Genomic DNA, 24,352 nt, shown 5'->3' on the forward strand with positions numbered 1-24,352 from the left:
TGCTATGTTATTCGATGCAAGGATTATCAGTTTTGATAAAAATCAATATATAAATATGTTTAAAAGTTTGTAAAATTAAACAAAGTGAAACAGGAAAAACATTATTAAATTCCCAAAATATTAAAATACATGAATTATATAATTTACCATTTCTTTTTAATCATTATTAAACTCTAAATTATTGTTTGACAATTCAACTTCCGAAACTTGTTACATTTCTTTTATTGCTGATGTCATACAGGAAGTGGTAGGTTATATCTTTACCAACAGAAGAGCTGTGTGCCTCAAGCACAGTTCATGCGGGTACTTACGTAGCGCGCCATCATGTATGATGGCTGAGATGCTGCACACCAGCATGATGCACATTTCGGCGAGCGCGGGCATGGTGGCCATCTTGAAGGAATCCAGGCACTTGTACCGTTCCATCTCCTCGCGGTGGTGCACGGAGATGGGGTCATTTCCATGGAAACCTGGCAGTTCTGAAAACCTTGGCAGTAGAACCAGCTGCAGGAAATAAAGGGTACAGGATGTATGAAGAGGTCCATAACACGATGAGCAGATGTTGGAGAGAAACACAACACATGGTGTCGGATATCTCATCCACTAAATTATAAATCCCATAGGCAATAAAGGTTTTTAGATTTCTGTGGATGGCCTATTCGGCACCATTGTGACGGAGTAACCCGTCTGATGAAATCTAAAACATGCCCTATGGGCTGTAGGGAAAAACATGAAAGAGTGAACAGGGATCCCAAGGATAAGCCTTTCAGGGGCTACCGAAAGAGTGGGTATGGGGACCATGAGTTAGGGAACCTCCGTTGCCGAGAAGGATCACTGGGTCACAGGGACCGCTGGAAAGAAAACTGATCCATGATGGGCCAGAGCGCACAGGTGGAGAAGCTGTGCATAGCGACTGGCAAACTGTAAACCGTTTAAGAAACCATGCAGGCGATCTGGGTACGTACGTGGACACCAAACATATAACATAAGCCTCTGCCGTGTGAGGACTCCGTGCCCAAGTCCACTGCAGACGAGAGGCGTGTGACACAAAAACCATAGGTCTCAGATTTGTTGCAAAGTCAAAGACCCAAGTATGTGTCCCAAAACCAAAAACCACACATTACTTTAAATCCAGGGACCCGGTGAGTCAGTGACACGACTTGTCCTTATTAAAACCAATGATAGGAGTGAACATGGGGCCCGATTCACAGAACTAACTGAAGACAAAATCCTAAACTTACTACTTTTGGTATTCACAGAAGTTAGGATTTTATCTTAAGTTTATCTTAAGACAGACTTAAGACAGACTTAAGACAAAATCCTAACTTAAGTCTGTCTTAAGTCTGTCTTAAGACAAACTTAAGACAAAATCCTAACTTCTGTGAAAACCAAAAGTAGTAAGTTTAGGATTTTGTCTTAAGTTAGTTCTGTGAATCAGGCCCATGACTTGCAGAAGGCTTGAAGGGATCAACTAGAGATGGAAACATGCAGAAAGAAACACAAACGCAGACATGACTTCCGAGCAGCCATGCCATTTAAAGAGTCTCAAACACCAGGATCAAACAATTGATTCCTATCCATATTTTACTCATCACAAGATGCATTTCAATGTAAATGGTGATGGCTTCAGAAATGTTTGTATTTGATCTCCATTGTTACAATGATGTATCTACCAAATGTTTGAGTTTAAAGTGTGTTGTGCATGCCCAGGCAGGGGTTACAATGATGCTAATGAGGGCGAATGCCACTGACAGCAAATGTGGTGGGTACCTTGATGTTTGAAATAATGCTCAATAGAAATATAAAGGATACGTTTTAAGTATATCAATCCAAAGAAATTTAAGAAAATAAAATTGAAGACATTATAGACAATGCATGTGGTATGAACAATTATGAGTCTGGCCTTTGAGCTAGATAAAATGATGTATTTACCGCTGTATGGTAACAATATCCCTAAGACATTTATAATGTTTCAGGAATAGAAGCTGTGAAAAGTCACCATTACAAACAATTGGCAGTGGAGTACAACTTGCAGAGGCTTTCCTATGCAAACTACCTGAGCTTTTTTAAAACTCTGCTTTGCCCAGGTTCTGAAAGTTTAAACAGAAATTGCAGGAAACATATCAAATTAACCTTGGTTTTACAGCAAACCATTCTTACAGAATTCCACTTTTAGAAGGTGCACTCGCAGCAGGAGAATTTCATTACAAGCATTTCTTTTGTGCAAAAAAAATGTTTTTGGCCCACTGTAAAACTTTTGAAACCTTTGCTGGCAAAATAGAAAAGTTCGCAGACCTAATTGGACAATTTCACTAATAGGGAGGGATTCATTTGTGAACAATCATAATGAAGGGGTAGATTTTTTCATATACAAAGAGTTGTTATCTCCAACTCCAAGTTAAAACTCATGCATCATTGAAACATTTTATAAAGTTTTCATGGAAACTTAGGGAAAAGACAAGGGTAGAATGGTGGGCTGAGGAACTTGTTGCTATAGTAAGTAGGGGATATTTTAAAATAATCAGGAACAGGAAGCCATAGTAATGCCCGGTGTCCAACTTCTGAGGTGACTTTGCTTTGCCAAATGTTGGAAGAGTAAAGTCATAGTGGGAAGATTCATTTTGGCCAATAGGGCTGTTTGTCCAGCTAACGACTCGTCTTAAGTAAAAAGCAATAATTATGAGGGTTTGAGATATCTGGATGGAAGACCGGGTATACCACAAATTCCAGGACCGTAAACCTTTATTGATATATGGATAGGATCTAGAACAGCTTTAGGAGGGCACATGTCCTGTGATAAGGGAGTTTCTTCTTCAGGTAGAAGTTCGGTTGTGTTACCAGAGCTTTCGTCAGATCATCATCTTCAAGAGGACCAGTTGCAGTCTGAGGCTTTAGTCAATCAGGGTCGCATCAGACATGTGGGTCCAAGGCACGAATATGGGGGATAGGAATGCTCCGGTGCATCTGCTAAGCTGTGATGGTGCAGACTGAGAGAGCACTCATCTTTCCACAGTTACTCTTGTCGATGGATGAATCTTTTGTCTACAAAGAGTTGTTGCACTCTTGTGGTGAAAGGCTTACAGTTCATAGATTCTGTCTGATGTAGGATGTGATTTCTTGTGTTATGGGTGTATCATTTTTAAAGGATAAAGGTTAGGGGCCAGATGTATGAAGCTCAAATGGGTTCGCAAACGCCGAAATTCGCCGAATTTCGGCGTTTGCGAACTCATTTGAGCAAAATGGTATGTATGTAGCAAATTTCAGTGCTAAATAAGGAATCGCAAATTTGCGATTCCTTATTTTGCGATTGCATTTAAGGAACCTCAAAATTTGCGATTTCTTAAATGCAATGTATGAAGCAAAAGAAAAAATGCTAATTGTCCTTAAGGAATCGCAAATTACCACCAACTTCAAGTTGGTGGTAATTTGCGAATTTCTTGAAAAATGCCCATTTTTGCATTTTTCAGAATGCCATGTGATGCACATACATGCCCTTAGGGTATGTATGTGCACCACATGTACACCCATGCTTATTTCAGGGGTGCAACCGGGTGTCCTTCGGACACCCCTGCACCTTTGAAAATATTCTCAATTTGCGATTAGCAAATTGCAAATCGCAAATTGAGAATAATTTCACATTCATCCTATGGGCCTCCTGGCCCATAGAAATGAATGGGAAATTATTCCTTAATTGCGATTAGCAATTTGCTAATCGTAATTAAGGAATTTTAAGAAATCGCTAAAAAATAGCGAATTTCTACATACATACCATTTTTCAATTCTCAAATAGCGATTCCTTAAAAATCGCTATTTGAGAATCGCAAAAGTGTATCTTGATACATCTGGCCCTAGGACAGGTATCTTCTCTTTGTGGGATAAAATATGTCTGCCAGTCTCCCATGTATTGTTGTGGAGGATTCTGAGTGACGAACAATAAAACAGAGACCTGTACTTGGGTTCAGAGGTTACGGGGCACTATCTTGTGGATCATAGTCATTTACCAGTGGGTCCCCAGTGCTGCACTCTACTTGCAATGGACAAGTGCTCCCTTTAAGTAGTTGATTCTCTGAGGGTAGAGAGGTCAAGATGTCAAGGTTTACTCCAGGACGTAGCAGTGGTTTCAAGCTCCGAAAGCAGTGAACTACAATAGACAACACTTAAGAATCTGACTGTCCAGTGAGATAATAGTACATGAAACATTATGATACACAAACGTTTAGGTTTGGCCTAGAGAACCAAACCCAAATGTGATTATAACTTCCTTATGTTAGGTGCTACAAAAGAGTTTATAACACTGTGCTTTAGGGTTGTTGTGATTCTATTGTGGATCAGTTACGTTCACTCGGCTAAGTTTGATGGGCCCGATTCACAGAATGAATTTAAGACTCAATCCTAAACTTACTACTATTTTGGTATTCACAGAATGAACTTACTACATTTGCCATTCACAGAATGAACGTACTACTTTTGGTATTCACAGAAGTTAGGATTGTGTCTTAAGTTTGTCTTAAGACAAACTTAAGACAGACTTAAGACAGACTTAAGACAAAATCCTAACAAGTCTGTCTTAAGTTTGTCTTAAGCCTTAAGTTTGTCTTAAGACAAACTTAAGACAAAATCCTAACTTCTGTGAATACCAAAAGTAGTAAGTTCATTCTGTGAATACTAAAAGTAGTAAGTGCATTCTGCGAATACCAAAATAGTAGTAAGTTTACATTGAGTCTTAAGTTCATTCTGTGAATCAGGCCCCACAAGCCTGGGTCTCCTCTCTACAATAGGAGTTGGGGGTGACACTCTACAGAGATACGGATGATGAGTCAAGGAGATGCTACAATAAAAGTAGGCACATCAAAAAATAGCTTTTCTCTAGCCTTACAAAATGGCTGCCAAAAGCTTACCACCTAAACATTTGCATGTCCACCTTTGGGAATCATTAGCCCTTCCTCTGCGTGTCCTAGAGGCCAGATGGCTTGGCATTGGTGACCACTAAGGGTCACTCGTACTGGACAGTATCGACCTAAATCCCACTGGACCCTGAGTTGGAGACAGCTTCAAAACTAGTGAGCCAACATCCACATTTGTCCCATGGATGCCTATTTTGTTAGGGGCCGTATTTGGTGCTTATATATATATATATATATATATACAGTTTTCAGTAGAGTATTAGCTGAAGCCACAAACACAGATATGTGGTTAGCTATTACCAAGGTAGAGGTGGTTGTGGTGAGGGGGCAGGAGAGGTGTATGTGCAGGAAGGACTGTCCTAGGTCGATATTGACAGCCACGCACAAACAAGAACAGCTTTGTGTACTCCTCACGCATGTGAAAATAAACAGACGCCACCTCTCATTCATCCAGACGCACACATGAAACCGCTCCCACACAAGTGGTAGACAGCCACTCCCAGACATCATGGGAGACATTCAGGCACACATATGAAACCTCTCCCACACATGTAAGTACTGTAGATAGCCACTCCTAGACATCATGGGAGACATCCAGACGCACACGTACAACCTCTCCCACACATCTCTGTAGGCAGCCAGTCCCAGACATCACGGGAGACATCCAGGCATTTAGTAGCTATTGCAGTATACCTACAAAACAGGAAACACCAATCGCTTTTCCGTATTTCTGTCATCAAACCCTTCCTGGAAGGTTTAAAAAGAGTCATTCCACCACGTACACCTCCAGTACCTGCGTGGAACCTAAGCATTGTTCTAACACACCTTATGGGGCCACCCTTTAAACCACTTCATAATTGCCAAATACAATTTTTTACATGGAAGGTGGCTTTTCTTGTGGCAATAACATCTCTACGAAAGGTTAGCAAAATACAGGGGCTCTCAGTTGAAGAACCATTCTTAAAAGTGTTTCCAGACAAGGTGCGTTTATGCACACACCTGAAATTCTTACCTAAAGTTAAATCTTGTTTCCATTTAAATCAAACAGTAGAGTTACCGGTTTTCTTTCCAAAATCAGAGACAATCGCAGAGTGTGCCTTACATACACTTGATGTTAAATGGGCACTTCTGTGCTTCTTGGATCATACAAAACCCTTCAGGAAAACACAACAACTATTTGTTTTGTTTTCAAATCCACGTAAAGAAAAGGCTATTTCAAAATTGCGGATAGCAATATTGATTGTCAGATGCATCCAAATGTGTTATGCCAAAGCAAAAAGAACATTAACAGCTATGCCAAGGGCTCATTCATCAAGGCAGAAAGGAGCAACCATTGCTTTTTTGGGAAATATCCCTCTTAGTGTGATTTCCAAAGAAGCAACATGGATGAGCCCACATACATTTACAAAACATTATTGAGTAGATGTTCAAGCAAGACAGCAATCTCTAGTTGGACAAACAGTCCTTCAGACATTATTTCAAACCAATTCAGCATCTCATGCCTTAAACCACAGCGAGAGGGGCACTGCTTTACAATCTAGGCATAGCATGTGTATCTGTAGCTAACAGATGCTACGAATGGAGTATGTTACTTACTCTGTAAGCATCTATTCATTGCGTGTAGTGCTGCAGATTCACATGCACCCTCCCTGGCAAGTATTAGATAGTAACACGAATACACACCTATACAGCATGTTGAGCAGCAAAGCTGACCTGGCAGACCTAGGGCCAGATGTAGGTGGCCGAAAATAGCCATTTACGGATCGGTAACGGCCGAATTCGGCCATTACTGACCGGTAAATGGCCATTGACATGTAGGGGCCCTTAAATGTTGCATTTTCAGTAATTTACCGATTCGGTAATTTTACCGAAAATGCAAGATTGAAATGTGGGTAGCCAATTATCCATTGGCACATGGCTTTCAGAATCGGTATTTTACCATGTAATACAAATCCATGGTAAAATACCTATTCCTGTGTACATGCACATCTGTGCATGTACACATGTGCCATGTGACAGACAGACATGCCGCCATGTGACAGACAGACGTGCCCTTAGGGCATGTCTGTGTGCCACATTGCACACATGCCCGTTTTGGGGGTGCTAGAGGGTGTCAAAGTGACACCCCCTGCACCCTTGACAAATTCGGTATTTACCGATTCGGTAAATACCGAATCGGTATTTGAATTGAATCCTATGGGCTTCTAGAATCCTATAGGCTTCAAGGCCCATAGGATTCAATAGCAAATACCGATTCGGTATTTACCGAATTTTTAAGGAATCGGTAATAAATCCAGATGTTGATACCTACATCCCATTTACCGATTTTGAAATACCGAATCGGTAAAATTCGGTAATATTCGGTATTTCAAAATCGATAAATGTGATTTACCTACATCTGGCCCCTGATCCACAATCTGTATATGGCAAAAAACATTATCTATTTCCCTCGAGGGGGAAGAGAAACGACTCACTAAGCTGATCATCAAACTTCTTAAAGGAAAAACAACTTGCAGAGTCTGGGCCCAACACTTGATGGCAGGAGTATGCTTAGCATGTGAATCTGGAGCCAACACATGCTACAAGTACATATTTCTGTAGGGGATGCATAAACCAACTAAGCTACCTTGCTGTCGTTTGAGTGTAATGATGATAAAAAACTCAAATTAGGATACTTACATTCGGTACATGTCGCTGGAAATGGTGACATCGTAGCTGGACCATGAATGCACACAAAGAGTTGTGACCATATTTCATAGTAGAAACTAGGAGTGGGCAGTAAATTCCACTCAGCCGGCGGAATTTGGCACTCCTCGTTAGGCTGGTAAAGTGGAGTTCCGGCCCAATTCTACCAACCGCTGTGCGGCGGAGTTTTTTCTCACATGTGGCTCGCCAATGGTAAGTGGTGAGTGTGAGCAAGAATCAGTGATTCTTAGCTTGATTTTCGGACTCTATGAGGGCACACTGCAAGATTTTCTCATTGTGAACTGGGGGTTGCGACCGTTCACAATGGAAAAATCAACACGAGCGGCAGCACAGTCTACTTGAGTAGCAGCAACCTCTTGTGCACCGTGTGGTGCCTGATTTTTCAGTGCGGAATGAGCTCCCAGCACTAAAAATCAGCACGAGCAGCGCGACATGCCAATTTCTGCCCATTCACAGAACTCTGCAGAATCTCATGGAGTTTTCATGTGACTCCGCTGAATTCCGCGGAGGGAAACTTGGTAAGTTCCGCCCACCCCTATTAGAAACCCCTTCCCTAGGGATCTCTCTGCTGCAACAACATGCATGTTTACCTCTACCGGCCACTGGGCACTCACATTGGTACAAGCCTACTTACCGAATCAACTAAAATAAAAGCTGCCATGTGCCGGTGCTGCACACCAAAGCGCTGGAAGCGAATCGCGATCTCATACTGGTTGCCGGGTTCGAAGCAGAAGGGCCTGGATAGGACGATGTACCTGGGAGAGAAGTGAGCAGCAAAGAGAGAGAGAGATGGAGAGAGAAAGAAAGAGAGAGAGAGAGATGATATGTTACTTTACATAGTACATTGTTACCACAGAGAGAAGCATTGCAAAGCTACAGGAAATAACCCTGGATCTCAACGAGGGGGACCCAGGGGTCTCTGCTACTACCCCAGGCTTACCCTTTGCTACTCCTGGCACTGCTGTTTCTACCCTGGTGTCAGGGTTCATGCAGGCAGCAGCCAGAACACAATGTAAACTAGGGATGTGTGTAGTGTTCACCCCTTGTCCTTTCACTACCCATTTGCATCAAACAGGAGGCTCTTGAGGGCTCCGGGTGGGACGAGTGTCCACTGTGTGTTGTCGCTGTGATAAGAGGATGAGTGTGGTTCCTTCAGCTTACACAGGCTTTCTGGTGAATCAGTGTCCATGAAATAACCCAAAATTAAGGCTTAACTAATCACGCTCCTCTGAGGCACAAAATTAGCAGAGAGGGAACAGTTTTCTTCTGCGGTTCTGTAGGATGTGACCTATCTTCGCATTGTGTATGATACACTTACTTATGGAATGTTTAAGGCAGCTCTCTGCATGGGTATTGCTGACACTACAATTTAGAATCCATTGCTATGCAGCAGGTGCATCCCATATATGAATGTGGTTTTAAACCCACACCACCCTGCCCTGCATTTTGTACTGATACCTTGGGATATTATAGCTCATGCTTTCAGCTGGTGAAGCTGACCTAAGACTTCCCAAAAGTACCAAATATCAGCTTTAGTTCTTAGTTGTCGTGAAGCGGGGCTGAAAGTGCTGTGGCGGTTGTGGTTAGAGTGTGAGGACACAATACCATGAAGCCATCCTTGCTGAGTGCATTTCTGTGCATTTCTGTGAAGGAGAAGCTTGCAGTGTTTACAGGCTGCTGGTGTTGACTGGATTGAGGGTGCACACACAGAGACAATGTGCTGCGGAGCAGAGCACCAGTGGAGGACCACACTTCCCAATAGGCCAAAAACTCTTGAGTGTCTAGAGACATGGCGGCCATCTTGGATTCTCAGGTAGAACATCTCTCCTGGTGCATTGCGGCTTTGGAAGGAAACTGTGCTCCAGTGTCGCTGCAGCCAGGACCTTGCTAAATGGACGGTGAAGTTCACGTGGCAGGACCTCTTACTTTCTTACTAACTTAAGAATTGTTAATTGATATTTGGATTGCAAAAAAACAAACTTTAAACAATTTGTTGCACATTCTTTTTGAACTCAAGACTGGGGCTGTACGCTTTGCTAAGAGTTCTTGTAAATATTGTACATATATATATATATATTTACATTTTGAGCCTGTATATATATATATATACAGAGCCAAAAGGAAACTATTCCTTACTTCAGTAAAAGAGTGCATAGAGATGTAGCTTGAGGTAGGTATTCTAAAGAGCTGTGAAGGTACATGTTTTTAGCAAGATATTAATGTTTCTGAGTTTACCTTCCAGGAGGTCCCAGTTACCTGAAATTGCTAAGGAATATCTGTTCCCATCACTTATAGGTGTAGTTTTCCAATGACAAGTTACTCTTTATCTAAACAAGATCTACTAGATCCTGCAGACCCCTTTGACCCCAGGATCGATATGGCGAAGTTTGGAGACGGCTGTCTCCATTTTCCTGTCCCGCTTCTACCATTGGTACTCGTAACTTACCCTCCATGGCTATTGGTGGGATTGGTGAGGCACAGGAAAGGATATGTCTGACATTGGATGAAGTGCAGAAGGTTAGTGCAAACCGCACATTAATATCTACGAGTATGGTCAGCATGATAATCACTTAGCATTACAGATACTTATTGAACGTACACCATACACAATGGTAGATGTAGCTATGGGAAAGGTACGCAGAGCATAAAGTTTCAATTTATACATCATACAGTATATGGTATACTTCTTTTAAACATTGGTCAAGTCACCTTACTTTAGCATTGTTTCATGAATATCAAATGTATATATTAACATCTTATGACTTTTGTAGCTGACTGTGTGCAAGAAAGCCATTATTGTGCTGCCGCCTGCGAATGACAAGTCAGTGTTTGGTTTTTACTGCGCACACCTACTTTGAGTTCTGTGCAGAGTAGCCCTTAGTTACGCTTTAGCTGAATCCCACTTCTAACTTGGACCCAACACGACCATGTGCAGCTCTTGGAGAGTTAGGCATATGCTCGGTTTACATCTTCTTTGTGTTACATTTCATTGACTCTAAGCATGGGCGGAAAATCCGTTTCGCTCGCGGATTTTGCGGATTTTCGGTAAATTCGCAATCCGCGAGATTCGCGAATCTCCCGCAAAATCTGCAAATTCGCGAGCAGCGGATTTTGCTCGCACTGCTCGCACTGTTCGCGTGAGTTCGCGGCTTCCCAGTACAACTTCGCACCCCGCGAATAAGTGCAAAATTGCAGAAATACGATCTTAGCAAAACTGAAACTACTTACCAGGTTCAAAAGTTCAGGCTCATCATTAGTAGCCATTTCCTGTAGTGCTTCCTGAGGGGCCCCTCCAGAGTTCAGTTGCCAGTTGCAACTATTATGTGACCCTGCTCTGAACCTCAGAATAGTTACACATATGCCACAAAGGTCCTGAATTACAGCTAAGGGAGACAAGCAGGAGCCAGGCTGGAGGTTCAAATCCATTAATCAGCCCCTAATTCATTATTGTCAGTTGGGGCAGGGCAGGTGTTGTAACTCATTTTGCAACAATGAAAGCACTTAGCAAGTGCAAAAGATCACTAATCAGGAAGCACTAAGGAAGCAGGTGCCAGCTAAAAAAATATTCTGTGACACATTAATCAGCCCCAAATTAATTCAGGTCACTTGAGGCAGGGAAGGTGTGCTTGCGTTGCCACAATAATGTACACTGACTGGACAACCAGAGGGTGCTGTGATGAAACAGAGGGTGGCATGGGTGGGCCAGAGGGTGGCATGAGTAGTCAGAGAGTGGCAGTGGTGACAGAGAGTGGCAGTGATGGAGAAGAGTGTCCCAAACAGGCTGGACACGTAGAAACAACAAGTTCGCGAAACTTGCGACCCGACAGGTAAGTTTGCAATTTGCGACATTGTACAAAACCCTCGCGAACTGGCAGAAACCCGCGCAAACACAAAAAAAAAAATCCGCAAATTCGCGAGAATTCGCGGATTTTGCGGATTGCGAGTTCGCAAATCCGCAAAATTCGCGAACGCGAGATTCGCAAAATTCGCCCATGCAAGTTGCCCCACAAATTTGTACACACTGTCTTGGAAAGTGGCCATCACTGTTCTTTGCAACAGCTAATTCTCAAAACATCAAACACTCAAAATAAAGCATTAAAGATTTAAAGGGTGTGGCTGTAAAGAAGTGTATTAAAACATTTCATTGTTTCCTTGCAATAGTGGGTTACGTAATATGTTGTTCCACACCAGAACTGAAGCACTAAAGTGTGATCTTAATCATTCGTAGGCGGCAGCACAATAAGGGTTTTCTCGCAGACAGTCAGCTACAAAGTTAGTCTTAACATGTTAATGTATACATTTGATATCCAGCAAACAATGCTAAAATAAGGGGAATTGACCAATGTTTAAAAGAAGTAAACCATATAATGTATGATATATAACGTGATGTATGATGCATTAATTAAATATTCATAAAATGACGCTAAAATAACATAATTTCAACAATATTTAAAAGGATACCAACAACAATAGAGTATTTCTCAATCCTGCAATGACTCATGCAGAGCATCTGTTAGCTGCCGCCTAAGCTGCTTTGCACCACAGTTTTATACACCTCAAAGAATAACTCTATTGGGGTTAGTTTGTTATGCTCATGGCTATTTGATTTCAGCTCCTCTGTCTTGACTTCTATATCATGTTGCCTTTCATTGTGAATCTGCTGCTGACATCGATGCTGCAGCCTGACTTGGCGTGATTTAGATCTCGGCGGATGGATTATTCTGTCACAACGGTGACGGATATCCGGTCGGTCGAAATATAAGTCCTATAGGATAAAATGGGATTTACATTTTGGTGGACGGGATATCTAAATCAGGCCCTTGGTGAAATCGGCCTTGGGATCACATATTGTGCACCAATGTTTGCCATACGTCAGATAAATCCAATCCCTGCACACAGTGCTTTGGCATGTAGTCTGCAGAATTGTACTCTGTTCGCCACTTGATTAAATATTACACTTTTGTAAGCAGAGTCTTCATTTTCAAATGACAGATGACACCCAGCTCATTCTCTCAGACAATCCTCCATGACCAGATCTAACTTCACCAAATACATGATCCATTTAGCAGAAGGGATGAGAATTAACTGCCGGAAACTCAACACGACAAGGCTGAAATGCTGATCTTCGGAAACAAAAACTCCCCCCTGGCACTCCACCTGGTAGCCATCAGATCTCAGTCTTGCTCCATCACCCACCAACCACACAGGCAACCTGGGGATCATATAAGTTGACAAACACAACATGGCCGCTCAGGTGAACGCTGTCAGCTTCTACTGCTTCCACATATCACACTGTCTTAAAAAATATTCGGATTGTTTCCCACGAGCACCAGAGGTACTGTCACTCAAGCCTTAATCACCAGCAGACTTGACTATGGCACAGCACTCTATGACAGAATCCCTAACCACAACCTCCACCGTCTTCAGAGCATCCAGAACGCCGCTGCCTGACTCGCTCCGAACCTGCTCCTGTGCACCCACATAACGCCTCACCTCGGATATCTCCATTGACTGCTGATACACAAACGTTGCCAATTCAAACTCCTCACACATGCATACAAGGCACTGCACAACATTGGACCAGCACACATCAACCCCCCACCTCCACTTCCAGCAGCCCACCAGACACCTACACTCTGCCTCTCTCTCTCTCACACACACACACAACCCGCATCTGCAGAAGCAGAACAGGAGGGCGAGCCTTCTCATACCTCACGCCCAAAATGGACTAACTTCCCACTGGACCTAAGTGCCGGCTCCCCGTAAGAAGCTGCAGACCTGGCTCTTCACCTAAGACCTTGCAGACGACCTTCACACCTGCTCCAGTGCCTGGATACCCCTCGGGTGACTAGTCACACTTTACAAATCCGTATAACATACAAAACAGAGACATCTTCACTTTGGAGTGTTTTGTAAATTGTGAGCAGCAGCTATCACAATTACAAAGGGAGTTCCATGTGGTAATGTGCACAAAGAACATAACCGTTAACAGAAATGTTGAGCTGAAACATCTTAGCCACTGGGAACATCTCTATTGTTTACAATTCCTTAACTTGTCTGCCCATTTTCTGCCTAACCCACACACAAAGAAATGGTTGAACTAAACCTCACAACATTTCTCCTCTTTGTTTTTTACATTGAGTGTTGGAAGTAAATGCATTTGTGCTTTGGAGGTTGAAGTATAGCAAATGTAGGGTCCAGGAACTGCCTTATGGACCCATTGCATTGTGAGTCCTCTTCAGCAGCTCTCATGCCGTCGCAAAGGGACTCATGAGTAAGCATACTATTACGTTTCCCATTCCACGCCCTGCTACCACCGGCCATCTCCCTCCAGCAACCTTGTGCATTTGACCAACTATTGAGTCCGAAGAAGACTTTTTCATTTCAGCTGCCACTCTTTGTCAGCTCAAATTCTGTATTTTTCTAAAAACAATCATCTCAGGTTTACTGGGCAGTGAGCACATACACCTTTTCCACCCAAAAGAATGCTGTAGTAGATTAACATAAAAGAAATAAAGATTTGGTCCAGTAAACAAACATATACAGTGCTTTCTGGTGGGTGAAGTACCTGATGCAAATGTTATTTATGCCCTCTTCTGCCCCATGAATATATACAGTTCTTCATCCCAGTGGTGCATCATGTGTGCGCTCTACTGGTCAGCCTGTGTCTTTCTGGGTCTCCCCTCTTACCTTTCAGTATGAGGCAGCTTCTCATTGTACATCTGTTCAGAGGGCAGCAAATTCCCGCAGCGGGCACTCATGGGCAACATCTGGGAAGTGACACTCACCAGGGCCTCCCAATCTTCAGTCGACTGCGGCAAATGAGTGCAAGGGAAGAGACATGTCCATAAGCACAGACCGGAGGCAGGTAAGAGACAGACAACAAACACGGTGCATGCCTTAACCCAAGGAACCTACCCAGAGTGCATCAAATACTGAATGGAATCATGAACACACCAGGATTGATGGGAAAATGGTAGAGCAAATCATGTTCCCAAAGGGAATCAATGCAGTGGAGGAACTAGGCATCTTTTGCAGTGACACTATTGCTTGACTGCTGCCCTGGAGTTAGATACCATGGGACATATGTAGGTAAAACGTTTTTTGCGACTCTCAAATTGCGATTTTTAGGGAATCGAAATTAGAGAATCGCAAAACGCAATGTAGATAGGATTTGCAAAATATTCTGCGAATCCTACATATTCCTTATTTGCGAATCGCAAATTGAGTTTCTCAAATAAGGAACACCTTCCCATTCATTCCTATGGCCTAGAAGGCCCATGGAAATGAATGGGAAGACATTCTCAATTTGCGATTCCCAATTAGAGAATCGCAAATTGAGAATGCAATTTCAAGGTTGCAAGGGTGTCAATAGGACAACCTGTTGCACCCCCGAAATAAGCATGTGTGCACATGTGGCGCACATACATGCGCAAGGGCATGTATGTGCACCACATGGCACTTTGAAAGATGTGAAAAAGTGCATTTTTCAAAGAAATCGCAAATTACCACCTACCTGAAGTTGGTGGTAATTTGCGATTCCTTAAGCCAAAATCGCACAACTTGGGTGCTTCCTACATTGCATTTAAGGAATTGCAGTTTGGGATTCCTTAAATGCATTTTCAAAATAGGGAATCGCAAATTTTGCAATTCCTTATTTTGCAAGTGGGTTTTTGTCTGCTACATAGCACACTGCCCAAATTGCGATCGCAAACGCTGAAATTCTGCGAATTTCAGCGTTTGCGATCGCAATTTGGCTACCTACATATGGCCCTTTGACAGCTATCACCTTGTCCACTGAAGACTAACATATATATATATATATGTATATCTATATATCTATTTATATATGGATAGATAAATAGATAAATAGATATATCAGCAGCGTAGTTGCTGAAATATTTTACATGCAGCAAAGACATATAAAAAAGAAAAAGCCGAAGTCTGAATAAGGCCATGTATTACGTATTATGTTTGTTTTTCTCTCTGTACCTCGGGCTGGTACCGGATCATGATGTCGTACTCCATGGCGTAGGGGATATTGTTGATATGGAATAACAATCCGGCTCCATCCTTGATGCGGGCGAATCCAAGGCCTGTCCAGGTTATCCTCTGGCCCGGCTCGTGCTCCTTGCGAATTATCTCCACATCTGGCTGCAAAAACAAGCAGCAAGAAGCAGGTTAGCCTTATTCAGAAAAAGTAAAAGCTCCAGAAAAGATGGGTTGAGGGTTCTAGTTGTGGACATTTGCTTTGGTGGACAAGCAGTGATGAGTAAACACAGCCACCACAGTGTTCCTGTAAGCCATGCTTGATGGAGACTCTCTGCAGGAGGCATTCATTGCATTTGAGGACCCATACATTTGGTTTCAAGACTCAATGGCAACACAGGGTTATCGCAATGACCAGGGCAGACCCAACCATTTTGCTTCCTATCCCCAGCCATGAGCATGCAGTAGTAGTTACACCATGCACACTGTGGACGACATGAACATTGTACTTGTTGCAAAAAAATAGAGTCATATTGGAATATAGATTAGAGGTGTCTAGCATTTACCGTCCAAGGGTCTACCAAACGCGGCACAAATAAGACCTGATCTGTTACAACGGCACCAGTTATAGTATCATAAAAAAAGCTTTTGTTGGGACCGGCCAGATGTGCCTGTCCTTAATGTCCAGCCACTGACCAAGGATATGGTACTAACCATTTTCAACTGAACGCGACTGACACCACGTAGCAAGGCTGCCATACAGCAAGCAAAGAAAATGGGTCCTTTTGCCCCATGGTTGGCTAGTACAGGAGAGTCACCTTAGGGATGGAAATAGCCCCTCACACCTCTGGACTTTAGCGCTACTTCACCAGTGATAACTGCGCCCTTGGCATTCTCTATAAGGCTTCCTCTCTACAGTATGCACAGGGGCTCTCATGTGCAGCCCTGAGACTCTGGAAGGACCAGCTTCACTCAGCCATATCCTAGCAGAGGAGACCTGGCCCATGGGGAGACATGTTCCTATAGGTGATTTTAGCAAGTCCATTTGGGCGAGGATCACTAGTGACAGGTCCGTGTCTGGCATGTGTCAGTCTGTGAGAGGTGCCAGGCTCCATCAAGATCCTAGTGAGCTGCCTTGGTGCCTCATGAGGAGCCTACCCCTGCACCTGAGACGATGGCATGCAGAACAAGAATATCAACCCCGTTGTGCAGAAAGGCACTTTCATAAATCTGTCTTTCTGTTCGCTTGTGTGATGTCACTCTACGAATTCTAAATCACACAAATAATCAATTTTAGAAATTTCTTACAAAATGGTTTCACAAAGAATGTTTGAAGAGTTCAAGACTCTATGGGGGCTTTTCACAAACGTAAACTTACACGTGTGTATTTCAACACGTGTTATTTTACTCTTACGCTTGTGAGTAACTTTACTACTTTTGGCTAGTCACTATTCACCGGTGTAGAATTATTCAAAAGTATAGAGTTAAGCGTCCCCACTGCCTGAATTCAAGGGGTGCAGCATCATTCACAAGAGTAAAGTTGCTACTTGTAACTTTTCACAAAAGTAGTCAGACAAAATCCTAACTTTATGACTTTTGGTATTCACAAAAGGTATTTAGTAGTAGTAAAGCTAGGATTCCTAACTTTACTACTACTAAATGCCTTTTCTGAATACCAAAAGTCGTAAAGTTAGGATTTTGTCTCCGATTACTTTTGTGAATCAGGCCCATAGGGCGGGAGCAGAGAAATCCCTAATTGAGTGCAAAGAAAAGTTTAAAACGTATTAAACTTAAGAAATATCAGTAAGAATATATGCTAAATATTAATATCAATTCATTTGCAATGTTTGTTTTAAAGGTAGAGCAAAATAAAAAAAAACTGTGACAACATTAACCTAATGTTTCATTAAATATTAAACATTTTAATATATTAAACTGAAATTATTTTTCTTAAAATTTAAATTTAAAATATCCTAGCTAAACAATAACTTTTATATGGATTTAATATGTGGCCCAAATGATCTAAGCTTATACATATAATTAGTTTAGAATAATTTAATATTGTTTTGAAAATATTAACTTACATTATTGTTTACATTTAAAACAGATTATTGACTTATTTGATAATAAACGGATATCTAGGTTTTATTTATATATATTTTTGTAAAAATTATATTGCATTTATTTATACTTTTAGAAAGTTAAAACAAGGTAATTTAATTTAACATTAGTTCTTACGGGCTTTTATTTTAAGTCCCTACCTCCATAAGTTTCAATAGTAGGCTGTTGCAGTACCAGTGGCTGGACGTGTGTGGTACTGGACTTACTCCAGCTCTGAGGTACAGTACTTTTACAACTGTTTTGGAGAAGTTTGGGAATAGCAGTGGGCTCAGTCATTTGTGGGCGAGTGCGAGTCCCTCCATAAAACCCTCACTGGCCTCCTTTAACCTCTTCTTACTCTTCTTTAAACCCATGACATTTATATCTATATATTCTCTATCTTCCAACCACTCCCACCATTCAAGACTCTACGGGGGCTTTTCACAAACTAAAATGTATATCTACGTGTGTGGCTATCGCTGTAGTTGGGGTGGAGATCTCCACAAGGCGGGATGGAGGGGTGAACCTCTGCCAGTACGTTAGTGAATAGCATTTTGTAGTACATGAGTAGTACTACTTTATTATTTACTAAATGTGCTACAAAATGCAGTTTACAATTAGGCCCCACCTCCTCCTAATTATCAGTTTTCTGCCAGTCACCAATGGAAGTAACAGTTTTACCTTCTGTTGAAGCTGGCGAATGCGTCGCAGGGCAGCCCGCTGCTGAAGGACGCGGATGGTTCGGCGATGGCGCCGCAGCCTCGCTTTTCGTCCATTCTGTATGACATTGTAATATTCCAGGCAGTCTGTAGGCGCCTCTGGCCGAGGGGATCCCTGTGAAGAAGAGACAGCATTGATCATCGAGGTAGGAACGGCCATGGGCTGTTACATGGCATCCATGCTGCAGCACACTCCCGGCACGCATTCCGTTTAGTCTGCATCATGCCCATAAAAGGCGCTTTGGATTTGCAGCATGGCAATATATGCAAATAATGCAAAACATGTTAATGAAATCATGCAGATATGAAAATGTAAAACATTCGTCTTCTGGATGAAACAGCAATCATGGAACCCAGCAGGGCAAACGGTGATGCAACTGGCACATATCACAAATACTTGAATATCAAAAAATGATTGCCCTTGCTAGTCAATTTCATAACATATCTCACAGCTACTGGCATACATTTGTTTTTACATGCAGTATTTATGCATGTAGATCAAAGTAACACGAATAAATAAATAAATATATGTACATGATGATTCTACGGTTAGTACTTGTTTCTTTTGTAAGGCATTTGATTGCAGTAAATGAACATACAGTGTGTTATACTCACATGCCTACTAAGGCTTACACACTGAACATATGTGATACACCCTTCATTGGTCAGTATGTTGGGATGTTGTTGTAGGTGAAGATTTTTTCCATTTTAAGTTACTGTTCAGAAGACACCTTTTGCTTGCAGTAGTGAAAGACTTTGACAGCTGTTTACAGTCCAGGAGAAATGGAATGCTGAACTGACAAGTAGAGTCAGTTCAACAGAACATTCTTGTACTTTGTTTACACTTCAGGAGTAATGGAAAATGTGAAGAAAAAAGACACTTAATTAAGTGGACGTATGTAGCGTTACGCTTCAGTGGGATGGAATGTGAGCTAATAAAAGGAACTAAGGCAGTGGTGAGTAGGGAATCCAGACTGAGGCCTGGATTGCAAGTATCCCAGAGGCTGGTGTGCTGTTTATTGCAACCAAGACACCCTATACACAAGAGATCAGAAGTTATCTGGTGTGATAAATAGCATATATTAAATGTTCGCCCCAATAATGGGGAATAACAAGGAGATCTTGGTGCTCTCTGTCCCAAAATTGTACTGTCCTCATATTTTTCTGACCTTTTTCATCCACAAACTTTTGGTGAATTGTATATAAAGTAGGAACACTTTGGGGGTGCAGAATTTATTGCACCCAGGAATAGCCAAGAGTAGTATTGTTTATATTATATGTTGCTCCGTAGCACAACAAATGGCCTGTTCCCAGTGCATGCAGGAGCGGGCATTAGAGAAACTTGGACCAGCTCTTCAAAGCGACTGGTCTGCTTTTCACAGTGCAGGTGGCAATACAGCCAGCATTTGAAATTGAGACATAAATCCCTCAACCACATCTGTTCAGTGAATGATTGCACCCGCCTGAAGGGGGATATGGGGCGAGGGGAGACTTGGAACCTCCTTATGCCCATCCGAGGGGCACACTGACTTTGCCCCTACACTTTGGGGTGCACAGTCAGTCAACCACCTGATTAGCTCCTTTGAATCTCAGTCTATAATACGACACAGGTGCAGAGACAAAGTGTTTCCTCGTTTTCATGGAGTCCCTTTCCATGCAAATGAGGGCACATCCCCTTGAGATTCTGTTGGCATTCATATAGGGTATTCATGTATACACATATTCACGGGGTGAGCTCCCGGCGGAGTTCCCCTTCCAAAGCCATTCTGCAGGCGATAAGTGCCCGGGGTGCACTGGTGAGCTCCGATGGAACCCCCTGGAGCCCCCAGTGCTGAGTGCCGCGTCCAGAGCATCGACTTGCGCTGATTTTGGCTTTCAGTGGCCGATGGCCACAGAGACGCGTGCGGCCCTCAAGAAGGCAAAGGAGGGCTGTGACTAGTGGCCGAGCGAGATCCACCAGCACTGGAGGCCTGCTGCCAATAGAGGCGCAGAGCCTGAGACTAGCAGCAGGAGTGCCTAGGGGGCAGACCATACAGCGTGGAGTTTGGGACCCAGTGGCGCTGTGGGTGCTTGAGCCCAGCTGGAGACCTGACTTCGTGGCACGCTTTCGCCGCCCTGAGCGTCCTCCCCCTTCCCACAGCTGGAGTCTGGCACAAACTCAAGGGGCCTTATTTATGAAGGCCTTGCGCCAACGGTGCGTCACTTTTTCCCATGTTAAAAGTGACGCACCGGCGGCGCACGGCCTTCATAAATAAGGCCCAAGATCCGCCCCGGGATCCAGCATGCCGCCTCTACCCACCCCCAGCCGGCCTTCCACCCCAAAGGCCCTCACCAGCGCAGAGATCCCTACAGGCCCAAGATTACCGCCCTTGACTGCAACAGCACCCTGAAGGCCTGGCTGAACGACGGCGAGAAGATCATGCCAAGAACCCAAAAAGAAACAGTGTGTGAGCTCAGAGAGCAGATTAGTCACCATTTGGCAGTTCGCACTAGGCAACAAACTGCATCAAATATAATTAGAGAAATCGATGATCCTGTGCTAGGACAGATCACCAACCCAGATCTAATCTGGGATGCTTTTAGGAGGTATTATCAACTCCTTGATATGGCTGATACTGAGACTGCAGAGTGATATCAAGGTATATCTAGATTCAGTAGCACACTTAAAATTTCCAGAAGAAGAGCAGGAAAGCTTAGACACCCTGCCGCATGGGGCAGAGATAGTACTGTCTATAAACAACTTAGCAAGAGGGAAACCAGCCGCTACAGACGTTATCCCGACCGAATTCTATGTCACCTTTTCCTGTCAGTTAAAAGGAATTATAAATGAATTGTTTGTACATATTTTTAATGGTGGACCACCCCCTAGATCATGATCCTTGGCTAGAAAATCCTGGTTTTCTTAACCTGTTCCGTGCTCGCGTCGGCCAACGTCCGGTGCGAGCACTCCCTCCCTGGTGCTGCGCACGACCGTTGGCTGACGCAGCCCCGCCCACCCTTTAGAACGCCCGCACCAGGGCAAAATGTTCGCCGTGGTAAACGGGTTAAAAAATAATAAATCCCCTTTACAACTGGGCTCATACCGTCCGATCACCTTGATAAATGGTGATTTGAAAATCTATTAAAAACTGTTGGCTATTCGACTGGCACCAATAAATCAATAATCCATAAGGTTATTTAGGTAAGCCAGCACAAGTTTTTTCCCGGGAGATCCACAATAGATCACATCCAGAGAGTTATAGCATTATTCGACATCACCAATGTTGCAGGAGACCATATGACTCTTATTCTGTTGGATGCAGAAAAAGCTTTCGATACGGTCTCCTGGCAATATCTATGCACTGCAATGTCCAGTGCCCCCAAAAGTGTCAGTCAAATGTGGGGGTTTCAGATGGGACTTTCTTGCATGAGTATGAGTTGTCACACTCTATCTTTATGTCCACTAGACAACAAGCACAGTTTTATAAGACATGTTTCTACCTGTATTATATGCCTGACAAACTAGCAAAATGGGGACAGGTAAGGGAAACATTTTGGCCACGCTGTGCACTTTATAATGCTAACATCATTCATATCTTTGCATCATGTAATGTATTTCAAAAACGAATTAAGGATATATCAGATTTTTTATTGGAGGTGTTAAAAAGTGAAATAATACGGTCAAAGGATGTAACTTTGTTAGGGATCTGAAGCAAATCTTTTAGGGACAGGACATACATTGATTTTTATCTCTGTGGTGGTTTTAAGGATCTGTATTGCCTCTGACCGGCTGGACCCCAGAGCACATGTTTTCCAGCAATGGTTAGCCAGGTTATTAGCAATGTATAGTCTGGAAATAGCTATATATAAAGGAAAAGGGAGTCACTTACAGTGAAAAGGTATGAAAATTTGGGATCCCTTGAGTACATGGATTCAAGACCAAAGCGGGATATGATGAAGTATTAGCACTCATATTTATGTTATGTTATGCTAGTATGAATTTGTAGAGCGCACGTTCACCACAGGGTTTCTTGGCGCTGTGTGCCACTGGGGAACCCGTCCTGGCTTTCCCTGTGAGATGGTCCCTATTGGGCATCCCCAAGGTGAAGTCAGGCATCCCCGGCAGCGAGGGGGCCGTTGTGGAGATTAAGCAAGTTATTGCCCAGAGTTGAAGCTTGGGACCCATGATTAGAGAGGCACTGAGACGAGAATTATCGAGCCCGCTGACATTGGTTATGTGTGGTCTGTTTGGGTGAAGAATGTTTTTTATAGTATATGAAGAAGTTTGCACATGTCACTTTAGGATTTTTATCGGTGTCATATTGGTTGTGCTTTAATTGGTTTGCATTGTACTGACTGGCTCTCCGAAGGATTTCTATTTTTACACTTATGAAATTACCTAATGTACTACACGTGATCAAATTTGTTTGTTGTATCTAAATTTGAGCTGTCTGGGGTGGGGGCGGGAAGGAGGTTTGGGGGGATAGATTGGTATTAAAAAATAAAATGACTAAAGATTGTTTTAAAAAAAAGAGTTGTAGTAGGGTCAAATATCAGCATTACTCCTTCCACGGTGAAACGGAGCGCCATTGAAGCAGTAGAATGTCAGCCTGACATTCTTGAAACTGAAGCTACCTTTAGACAAGCGCGTCTCCAGAACCTTCACTTTGGATCATTTTCATGGCAATGTTGGTATCACAGGTATTATTGCAGTGAGCGGAAGGCAACATGCCCTGTCGATGTATCGTGGCCCATTCGACAGCAGCCATTCTCAAACCTCAGCGTCCATTATTACCCTCCAGCTCTACACCAGATCCAAAGTCTTTCTGATTTATGAACACATCTTAGATGGTGACAGAAATACCTGGGGTCTACACACAATCTCTTAGGGCCCGATTCACAGAACTAACTTAAGACAAAATCCTAAATTTCTGTATTTACAGAAGTTAGGAGTCCTAACTTTACTACTCCTAAACTCAGAAAAATCCTAACTTTAAGACTTTCAGTATTCACAGAAGGCATTTAGGAGTCTTAAAGTTAGGAGTCCTAACTTTACTACTCCTAAACTGAGAAAAATCCTAATTTTAAGACTTTCGGTATTCACAGAAGGCATTTAGGAGTCCTAAAATTAGGACTCCTAATTTCTGTGAATACCGAAAGGAGTAAGTGCCTTCTGTGAATACCAAAATGGTAGTAAGTTTAGGATTTTGTCTTAAGTTAGATGTGTGAATCAGGCCCATAGAAGCTGATGAATCTGTTTCACAAACCATGTACTAAACCTTTCTATATTTTTCATTTTATCGTCCACCAAGATTGCACCATGCATGGATCTGTGCACCTTGAGTGGCCCTACCTGGCTCTGCCTGGGAAGTTCAGTCCCTGCGGTTGGTTTGGATGGAGGAGGCAGCATTCCCTGCAACCACAAAGGACCCCTGCACCCACCACCTTCCAGGGAACCCCTGGGAATGAACCACTTAGTGACTCATTGCCTTGATCTCTAGGGATATGAGACACAGATGAGGTCACACAATCTTTTCTTAGGAGTTGGGATATTGGTGAGGCTTGTCTGAGCCTTGCAGTGGTGCCTACAGACCAGAGCCACAGTGAGCGCTAACACGCAACGTCATGGTGTGGTTTCTTTCAGAGCCGTCTAATCTTTTGGAGATTAAACAGACTTGTTTTTACAGTTCATTTCTGGCTACTGGCTTTGTGGTGTTGTGAAGAATATGTGTGTAAATCACTCAACATAATTCTCCAAAAACCAAAGATGTGATAAGCAGGCTTCACAGAGATGCTAGCAGATGATGAATTTAAACTCTGAGCCATCTTATTACATACATGAAGTCATACATACATGATCAGGTTTGCATGTCCTCTGAGTATGATGGTCTTTGAATGAATCTAACACATGAACTTGCTCTAAACTCCAACCAAAGCATATCCTAGTCCCAGACA

The 24,352-nt window shown here is 42.8% G+C and overlaps 1 protein-coding gene across 1 annotated transcript in view; it reads right to left on the reverse strand.

Annotated features, from left to right (window-relative positions):
• The window catches only part of LOC147693100 (laminin subunit beta-1-like), a 381,988-nt gene that overhangs the window by 135,810 nt on the left and 221,826 nt on the right, over positions 1–24,352 (reverse strand). Inside the window, exons 16-20 of the mRNA XM_086939353.1 lie at positions 18,381–18,533; positions 15,603–15,764; positions 14,301–14,422; positions 8,245–8,365; positions 312–504 (exon numbers count right to left, since the gene is read on the reverse strand). Of these exons, the coding sequence (XP_086795479.1) occupies positions 312–504; positions 8,245–8,365; positions 14,301–14,422; positions 15,603–15,764; positions 18,381–18,533 (751 nt within the window). The remainder of the gene's footprint in view (positions 1–311; positions 505–8,244; positions 8,366–14,300; positions 14,423–15,602; positions 15,765–18,380; positions 18,534–24,352) is intronic.

The sequence above is a fragment of the Lissotriton vulgaris genome, chromosome 9 (assembly GCF_964263255.1).
Source record: "Lissotriton vulgaris chromosome 9, aLisVul1.2, whole genome shotgun sequence".
Taxonomy (NCBI): domain Eukaryota; kingdom Metazoa; phylum Chordata; class Amphibia; order Caudata; family Salamandridae; genus Lissotriton; species Lissotriton vulgaris.